The following is a 9922-nucleotide window of genomic DNA, read 5'->3' as shown; positions in this document are numbered from 1 at the left end:
CCCCCCCAAAAAAACCCACCCCAAACCCCAAATTCTCTCCTGCCTTTACCCGCTGCGCTGCCCTCGGGGGTCCCCGCGCAGTCCCAGCCTCCTGCCCCGGCCTCTCCCGTATTTATGAGCTCCTTGGAAAAAAAAAAAAACCTCCTCCAATGACACCGAAGGGACTCGCTGCTCCTCCTTGTTTGCAAACTCCTGAGCCCCGGCCAGGATGGTGCGGGGAGAAAACTTCTCCCCACCCTCTGCCTGGCATTCCCCCCCCCCTCCTCCGATGTGGGTGGGGGGGCAGCCCCCCCCAAATCCCCCCCCCCCTTTAATTATTATTATTTTGTCTTATTTTGCCCGCTGAAAGGCTGAAGGGGGGGTGAGGAGGGAGCTGGAAATGGCCCTGCTACCCCCCAAACAGCCCCGGCTGCCCCCCCCCGTGCACCTCAGCAGCCCTAAAACTTCAAGCTTGGGGGAAATGCAGAGAAAGGAGATGAGGGCACTGAAATTTTTTTTTTTTTTTTTGGGGGGTGGCCTGGAAATAAAAGGAAAATGAACCCAAAAGGAGGGTCTCCAGAGGGGTGCAAAAGGTGTCCCCCCCCCAGCCCCCTCCCCAGGCTTTGGCAAGCTGCAGCGTGTCTGTTTGAAAGGGGAAATCAAGGCACGGGTCCTACAGGCAAGGTAACCCCCCACTCCCCCTGCTTTAACCACTAGTCCAGGCTGTGCTTTGCTACCCCATGTGGGTTTTCACCCAGTTACCCCAAAGTCCCAGGTCCCCTTGTATGGGAGGGAAACTGGGACACAGTGAACCTGCTGGTAGGTGCTTGCCCAGCCTGCTTGGGGTCCTGAGTGATTTTTGCAGGGGATGGGGCTGGGAACAGCCCAGAGGGGCTGCAACATCCCCAGTTGGTCCCCACTACCCATCCCTGGGACACTGGGAGACGAAGGGCCGCTTCGATGCTTTGCGATCTTTGTCTTGCTGCCGCGTTTTATGGAGCGCTGCCCCATCCTGCAAAGCCACCCCAGCCCGGCTGGGATGGAAGCACCACCGTCATGCAACAGTATTTCCCACTAAATCCCAGTTTGGCTCTCACGAGGACAGGAAAGTCACCCCCGAGAAGCATTCCCCCAGCTAGGACGAAGGATCTCCAAGAAAGCAACGGGACCAAAAATCCCCAGCCGGACGCCCTTGCCCAGCTCATCCCTGCAACCTGCCCCAAGGAATATATTTAGTCGCTCGATTCCTTTATGATTCTGACCCCCTGACATGGGCTGCAGGGCTGCAGCGGCTCCGCTTTGAGTGATTGTGGATTTCCTCTCCGCGCTGCCAGAAAGCCGGCGGGCTGGGGTGCGAGCTGGGAAAGGCATTTCCCTGGGCTGGCCATCGCTGCCCTGTCTAACCCCCAAACAGGGGGGGGAAAAAAAACAAAACCCAGCACGGATCCCAAGCCGGGGTGTTTGTGCAGGTAGACAGCGATTTACCACGTGCCTGGGTGTTCCTATTGACTCTTGTCAGATTACAAGTGATGGAGAGAGCGGTATGTAAATGGAAGCTACGCGGGTTCAGGATCCGCCTGGGTTTCCTGGTCTCTCGCCCTGTTTGGCACAGGAGCGGGATCGCTGTGGTTCTGGTTTCTCGTGGGTTACGGCGATTTGGGGGTCCGAAGAGGTGGAAGGTGCCAACTTCGCTTGCCGCAGAAGCTGCAACTGCCTTGTCTGGGCTTTTCCCCGGGACCGAATTAAAGCCCTGCGTAAGCAACAACATTTTCCAAAGGAACTGATTAAATCTATTAAGCTATTTACAAGTGGGCTTGATCAGAGCTGCGTTATCTGGGAATACAACAGGAAGGCAACTTCTCTTAAATCTAAAAGGCGCAGGAGATTTCCTGGTCTCAGGACAGATTTATACACCCTTTACACACACACACACACACGCAGGCCGGCACATAGCAACTGCCTTTTATCTGTGTTTTGGAGCCGTACGTGCTCCTGGGGACAGCCCGTGCCGTCCCAGGCTTTACACAGCGGGCTCCGGTTCGCTCCGAAAGTCCTGTCTCACGCCTTGAAGTGCCGGGATGGGGCAGGGAGAGAGGATGCCAAACCCGCCATCCTGCTCCGAACGGGTCTCCCGGGTGCATTTTGCAGGCAGGAGTTGCTGCAGAGGTTGGCAGCAAGAGGTTGGGAAGAGAACCCGTAACATCCTTTTTTTTTTTTAAATTTCCCTTTACTAGGGGTTGAAGTGCACTTAAAGAGAAACTGCCCGAAGTTGCGAGGTTTTATTTTGAATGTGGTGTTACACCGCTCTGTGTTATTCTTTCACCCTCAGGATGCACAGGGCCTGGATATCATCAGTATTATAAAAACACCACCTCTATACTCGAGGCCCCGGAGGCCAGAGAATTTTAATAGTAGTAGTACAATATATCCCCTCAAGGGAGAAGAAAAGGAACAAACGAATTCCACTGGAGCCCTTTTACACGACACGCGGCAGTGCCTCCATCCTGCGCTGCATTTCCAAGGTGCGAGGACGGGAGGAAAGGTCTGGGGGGAGGAAAAAACACTGAGCAGGGACGGGACCCGCGTCCACCTCCTGCCTCTGATGCCTGAAAGCTCTCAGAGCAACTCACCGGGTTTTCCTGGTCCTTGCTATTCCCTCTGCATTGTGGGGGTAACATCATTTGATGTCCCCCAGGTATCGCAGGGGTAAACTCAGGTGGCTGTACAGAACCCCTCTCCCGAGACGCGTGCTGGGACTCCCGTGCGGTCGCAGGACAAAGAAATACTGCAAAATATTTCTCGTTTGGATTTTCTCCCACGCCGGAAGACGGCACCTTCCTAGGGGCCCCTACGCCACATTTTCAGTGCAAACAATAACAATAATAAACACTTTTTTTTTCTCCTCCTCTCCTTTAGCACCTGGCATTCTGATTGCATTAGTAAGATGGGTTTCATTCTGCACCCTACCTAAAATGCTGGTTAAACCTGTCCTGTAGGAAGCTCTGCATTACATAAAGACAGCTGGGGCCATGTGAAAATGCCACCTTTTAATTGCGACCGTATCAGGATAATTAGCAGCAGTCTGGAAAAACTCATCTCTACTTTTTATGCTTACCTTCCCCATTCTGGTGCAATGCTTACCTGTATCTGGGGCACAGGAAGAAGCAGAGCTCTCACAGGGCTTGGAGAGCAGGGAAATTACGGCTAAAAGCTACAAGCTAAAATAGACCGAGCAGACAAAGGGTGGAAGAAAGCTTTGTTCTCCCCGTTTTCACGGATGGGGAACAGTGGCAGCAACTCCCGTGGGTCAAGCAGAAAATCCGTGACCGAACCCGGCTTTCGCGCCGTTATAGGCGAGACCATCCCCGCTCTTTAAAAACATCCCTTTTTGGTATGGATCTGACATCTGGCATATTACTCAGCTTGCAAACGGAGGGTCTTATTTTCACTAAGTAACCCCCCCCCCCCCCCCCACTTGAGAGACATTAAAATGTGTGAGAAAGTGCAAATCCTAAATTAGCTCAATATTCACATGTTCCTTAATTATTGATGAAACTCTCGTCTCCCAAGGGCAGTTTTTGCAGAGCCAGCTGGGGGTTCCCAGCAGAAGAGCCGGCTCTCAGCGGTGCAGCTCCCAGCTGCTTTGCCACCGAGACAGAAGAACCAACCCTGCCCACCGCCTGTCCTCCCCGGGTCCACCAGGCTTTCCCCAGGGACCGCTACTGGGACCATTTATTTGCTAGGAGGAGAAACCAGAGCTTGCCCATTATATGGCCCGCAGCGAAAAATGTAGACAAAAAAAAATGCTAACATTTTCAGCACACACACTCATGGCGTGGAATACTTCTGCTCTTACTATTTTTAAACTGCAGCTTTAAGTTATCAAAAAAATATATATTGTAGTGCCTTTAGGCTAAAAGGGACTAGCAGAATTTCCTTCTTACACTTTAAAATTTATAAAAATGGACTAAGATAAGAAAAAAGAAATATCTTTGAGTGACTCAGAAGCAGAATTTAAGTTCTGACCTGCTGAGAAATCAAGCTCCAATTTAGCATTGGAACAATCTTCCCACTTCTGCCACCACAAAAGTTTGTATTTTTACCATATTCACCAGACACATTTCACTGAAAGTTTGCTTATCCCTACGTGGGATGGGTACGGAGCCTTGGTTATTGTCCAAGTACTCTGTGAGCTCAGATCCTCGACCACTAACACTATGTGGATGCGATTTATAACCCTTTGCGTAGCAAACCTCACGCTGGCCGGGAACGAGGAGGAATTAAGCAAAGGGCTGCTTTGGATGCTAGCAATCCTCACGCTGCTCAAGGACACACTATTATAAGATCTTTTTTCAAGACAGGCATGATGCTATGCAGCACTTCCAATAGACTGTGTGTGGTTTTCCTCTCTTCTTGGAGCTTCCTTCCTCCTCTTAGTGCTGGCAGGTTTGGAGGTTTTGTGACGTAAATTGTGCCTTTTGAAGGTGGATGCTTCAAGAACTTCAATCTTGTGTGTTTGAACGGGAGAAAATTGGTTAATTGCATTGGTGCATTCAGCTAATTTTCTTTGCCGAGAGCTGACTATCTCTGAAAGAAGTCAGCACCAGAGCTGCCTTTTGCTTAAAGGAAAATTGCATTAATTGAACATGATGCTGAACTGTCCCCAAACGTGTTTCTTAAATTTCACAAAGCAGCTGCATCCCAGATACCATCTAATGGACTGAGATTCACATAGATGTAAAGATAGGCGGTTCTGAAATCTTAATGGGTTGTCCTGAAACTTGTACTTAACAGTATCATGCATCTATGCTTTAAATTAACCTGGGTTGTTACTACCTCCGCTTTACACCGGTTGTGTGTAAAGCACTATGGCTAGTACGTCTTGGAAAGAAATTCAAGGAATGCTGCCTGTTCCACACATTTGGGTTGTCACGCAGCGTGCACCAGTGCAACCGCCCACCCTTGGCTCTAAGGAAGACTCTGCAGAGTCGGGCACAGCAAGATCAAAACAGCTGAAGCCCACACAGCTCGTGCAGACTTTGCTGCGATGCTGGTAGCAGGACTGCTTTTCCATGGCCTCTACTTTCCAGGATACAGTTTTGTGCTTGCAGGTATTTACAAGCACAAAAGTCAGCATATATATTGCTGTTCACAAAATTGCAATTGCAAATCACGTAGCTTGGCATGTAGCAGCCTTTGCACCGACAGTTAATTTCAAGGCTCAAAGCAAAGACCAACACTATACCTGTGAAGAATGGAAGTAACTCAGGAGAAACCATCATCTCTGTAAGGCTCCCAATGAGAAAAGGAGAATTTTCTTCTATGTCACTGGTGACCTGGGATTACTAAAACTGAAAACATTTTAATATCTATGCTATGTGTGCATCATTCTCCATTTGGAAGTGAAAGCAGAGTGGCAACTCTCATTTTGCTTAGTTTCTAGGTAATTTCACTTGGAGGGACATAATTTTGTGCTGCCATGTGTGAGTACAATGGACAAATATGTAACAAAAGACCTAGCTGTTTAGAAGTCTTATTTTCACAGAAATGAAACCAAGTAATTTCTCTGTGCTTACATTCTGCTAATTTCACTATTTGGGTAATGATGTAATTCTTCTTCTTATGCTTTCTAAAAAAGACCTCCTTGCCAAACCAGAGTTTGGTTAAAACTAGACTCACAACCCACTATAAGCAAACAAACAAAAAAATAATTTATTACTTTGAAACACGTTCCTGCTGTTTCAATCATCCATTTCACTAGACAGTATCTGGTAAGAAGAGCTTTTTGTCGAGTAACGCAAAGTTGGCTGACCACTAACACACACAAAGCAGAGCAGCTAAATGAATTGCTTGTTTCAAATACTCGTCTATTATGGTTCCCCCCCCCCCAAACCCATATTCTGCAGATGCTATTTCTCTTTGAGCTTGAAGCACATTAAAATCCCACATTTCCTGGGATAAAGTGAAATTCCCGCTTCTTGTACAAATAGAGAATCTTCTATTTGTAGCTGATATTTCAATCTGAGCCAGATTTAAATCTTAGGTACACTGTACTTAACTGCAGTAACACCATAAATTTAAAAATTTATTCCTGGTTTTATTCTTTCTATAACTAACACTGGAATCTGGCCAAACACTCATAAGAATTAGCACACAGAAACTCATGGAAGTTTAATACAGAGAACAAACAAACAAGCCTAGCAGTATTGGGAGAAGGAAACCCTATTCCTTGACTAGCACCTTTTAAAATTGAAATCCCAGAGAGACTCTAAAGTTTAGCTGCTTAAGAGTTAAAAAAAAAATCATGGGAAACAGTCAGGCTTTTGGCTTCTACTAACAAACAAAAATCCAAACTGATGGTGAACAAGAAATTAGAAGGGTTGCTTTGCAGGGGACCCACAAAACGTAGGATGCTTCAATGTAACATGAAAAATTATTTTGCTGTCTTATTCCATTTAGGTTATTTTTTTCACCCCAAGCATGGAGCTTACTCACACAACTCTACAGCAACCTCATGGTATTAAGTGGTATTTCGTTTAAGGAAGCCAGGGAACGAGCCCAGTCACAGCAGCATCATAATGGCTAATATTTGTACAGCAGCAAAAAGCAAATGCTACAAGGGTTAAAAACTACTGGCATGCCAGGTGAAACACAGAGAAAGGCATCTTGTTCTCCCTTACAATAAGTAAAACTACCGTAATTTTGCTGCAATGAATGAGTATGTCCTGAGGGCAAGAAAGGTGCATTGCAAACCAAGCTAGCTTAGAAAGGAAGAGTTCAGCTGCAACTAAAACACGTGAAGCCATGTGGACTGTGTGCTGCAGACTAAGTTTCTTCCGTTGGACAATAAAGGCAGCTTAAGGAAATTTTTTCATATTAACATCTGCATCTTGACAATGTTTTTCAAACCATGTTAAGCAACTCAAGTGAGCTAAGACAATAAAAAAAATGTATCCATTTTATTCAGCAGAGCAGGCCGATGGGATGTTTTGAATTTACATTGATGAAACACAGCCAGGCCCAAAGTCAAACGAACAGCTAATGGATTTGAATACTGGTCAGCTGCTCTGGATTATGCCATGATAACTGCCTGGCTTTCAGGGTTGTGCTGTCAATTTGCTGTGGCCAAAGCAATATCAGAACCGGACTGCAGGACGGTGAATGCTTCTTCCCATTCCAGCACTTTACTTCCAAGCTCACCCATCTCTTCTGACAGCTCTTAGGTGAGTGAGATTAACATGTCAAAATTCATGCTGAATCTTTAAGATCTCATACAAAACTGCTCATGGTAGTGCCGAGTTCCAGCATTACTTATTTCCAAGTTTACAATTAGAAACAAGCTCTAATTTGGTTATAAATCTAAATTGCAAGTTTTCAATGTGTAAATGACAATACTAATGCATCTGACCAGCTATGCTTTTAAAATCTATTTGGTCTCCCAATTTCAGAAAAAAACCTTTCTCTATCCAAGGCAACTTTTTGAATGCCAGATGCATCACAGAAGGTACTCTGAATGTTGCCTGGGAACCAAAGATTTTGATACAGTTAATAAAGGCACAGCTCCTTCAGCTTTGTTGCAAAGTTACAATTGCTTGACAATAGTTAACAACTGGCTAGGAAACAAAGGGAGGTATTTTTATTTCATTCTTTAGTACTGACACTCAGCCGTATACCTTTAATTAGAATAAGTATTTTGGGAAGAAACAACATTCATTTTATATGTTAAAAGAGATCAATGAAAAAATTAGACACGACTTTGCAAAAATCAGTTAAAGAATACATACAGCTTTGCAAAACCCCTCCTGTTTCCAGAAGCAGAGCTGGGCTATCACAAGTGAAAACAACAGTGGCTTTAACAAAGGCAGTACTAGAGTGACTTGATTTTTTTTTTGCCTGGATTGAGAAAAACACAGTCAGTGTGAAGCAGCAGATAGTAATTCACTGCCTTTCACAGTCTTAACCACAGTGGTTAAAACCAGGCCTGATTTTGCTTGCTGTTACCTGACTTGAATGGAGTTGCACCAGAGTGAACCTGGGCTGAAGGCAGCACAGGGTCTGCTGTGTTAAAACACAGCTCCTGCAAAGCCACCAAGGCGAACCGTCTGCCATACTGGAAGAGGCAAAGCCTAGCTGTTTTTTATCAAGTCTTGCTTTGCAGACATGCAAGCCTTGGCTCTACACATGGATATGTTTTTAGCACGGCACAGAAGCTCATGTTGGCCTGTCACCATGTTCTCCCTTTAAAGAGCTATGTTTAAACACAGTCTGTGGTTTCAGTCGGAGGTAGAGCGGTGTGCTCAAGTCTGGATTAATACGTGATGTCTGGCTGGTGTGTTTACACAGACCTCTCCTCTAACAGGCTGAAGTTCAAACCACCTCAGAGTCCCAGCTTGACTTAAATGGTCAAACGTGCTTGCAGCGCTTCTTTTTCTTTCTCTGCACTCCTTCGATACACTCATCTGTCTCCTCTTTTTGCCTTTTGTGTTTCTTCTTATGGCGTTTCTTTTGCTTTGCCTCAGAGTCCTTTATGCTGAGATCTTCCCCATCAGATATTCCCGTATAAATTTCTCCATTGCCCATATTTTCATCACAACTAATGCTTTCCCCTTCGTGCTGCTCTTTATGTTTCCTTTTCTTTTTCCCTGAGTGACGTTCATTTAACGGAGCATCCAGTTCCTTTCCATTCAAGCTACCTATCCTAGGTTGTTTCACTTTTAGTTTCTCACAATGCTCTGTACTCTCTGCCTCATCTCTCTTCTGCTTCTTCTTTTTCTTTTTGACTTTGGTTTTCAGTTCTTCTGAAGGCTCCAAAGCTTCATCGGCTGTTGGGCAGGAATTGTCTACCTTTGTTCCTGTTTCATTCTGGGATCCCTTCAGTTTTGCCATGCGCTTGGCAAAATATTCCTGTACTGTGAGAACACTCTTCACTGTATTGTAACCATCTGCAGGCTCAGATAGCCAGAGGTTTTTCTGCTTCTCTTCCTGAGACCTGGGATCGGTAACGTCCTCCTGCAGGTGAACAAAGAGGAGCAGGAGTTAGAGTCAGAAATAGTGGCTTTAAACAAAAGGTTGGGTTTTTTGCACACTAATAAAAAAATATTAAAAAATAATATGGTGCTTTGAAAATTAACTGTAAAAGTATGGACTTGGGCAGAAGTGAGAGGCAGCCCTTAACGCAAAAAGTAGCATAAGTTTAGGGAGAAGAGGTCGCAGTATGGAAGGCAGCAAGAAAATACAGAGCAAGACAATTCTCTGTTGCTTTGAATTTCTTACTGTTTACCTGCTCCTGTGCAACTCATGCAGATTATGTATAATACTATCATACTCGGTGTATTACACTCACTTTGCAAAGGCACATGTCTCTACAGGATATAAAACAACATGAAAAATAATACAGTACGACCTATTAGCCTGTGGCATAAAGGAAATCCCATGCCTGGAATACCTCTACAGCAAAGTGCAAGAACTTATGATATACGGAGCAATCCAGCATTGATGCATCTCTTCCATCTTATCTGATCTTTAGAAATGTTTGTTTCATAGCTGGTTTACTGTCATTGTGTCCTAGATGTTGTTATTTAAACACGCTCCATTTGATCTTACGTTATCAGATGGCAAAACCAACATCACAGGTTAGATCTTACAAGGCTTCTGCATACACAAAATAAATAGCTGCTGAACTCTAGCTGCAGGTGAATATCTATAAAAAGAGTCTAGTATCTAGAAAGTAAATATAAACCAAAAAGCAACGTATAGCTCTGGAGCTGAATGTTATGTATGCCATGAAGAGATTTGACTCTGAAAAAGTAACAAATGCAACAAGATGAAAATACATAACTTGTTAAATTATCTGTGACTTCCAAAATAAACAAGCAAAAAAGGCAGCTGAACTTCAGATTTGTTTACATGGACACTGAAGCACTCAAAAATAACCCTTCGTGGC

General features: G+C 45.1%; 2 protein-coding genes across 3 annotated transcripts in view; both read right to left on the bottom strand.

The window, feature by feature from the left end:
- The window catches only part of SOX7 (SRY (sex determining region Y)-box 7), a 5798-nt gene extending 2456 nt beyond the window's left edge, over positions 1–3342 (bottom strand). The window contains exon 1 of the mRNA XM_010583204.1: positions 3195–3342. Within this exon, the coding sequence (XP_010581506.1) occupies positions 3195–3342 (148 nt within the window). The remainder of the gene's footprint in view (positions 1–3194) is intronic.
- A 2827-nt stretch (positions 3343–6169) lies between these two features.
- The window catches only part of PINX1 (PIN2/TERF1 interacting, telomerase inhibitor 1), a 62185-nt gene continuing 58432 nt past the window's right edge, over positions 6170–9922 (bottom strand). For both annotated transcript variants that reach the window (XM_010583141.1, XM_010583140.1), the window contains exon 7: positions 6170–8988. In XM_010583141.1, the coding sequence (XP_010581443.1) occupies positions 8383–8988 (606 nt within the window). In that variant the 3' untranslated portion in view covers positions 6170–8382. The remainder of the gene's footprint in view (positions 8989–9922) is intronic.

Source organism: Haliaeetus leucocephalus, unplaced genomic scaffold (genome assembly GCF_000737465.1).
Source record: "Haliaeetus leucocephalus isolate CR32 unplaced genomic scaffold, Haliaeetus_leucocephalus-4.0 Scaffold871, whole genome shotgun sequence".
NCBI lineage: Eukaryota > Metazoa > Chordata > Aves > Accipitriformes > Accipitridae > Haliaeetus > Haliaeetus leucocephalus.
This window is presented reverse-complemented; position numbering and strand designations above follow the sequence as displayed.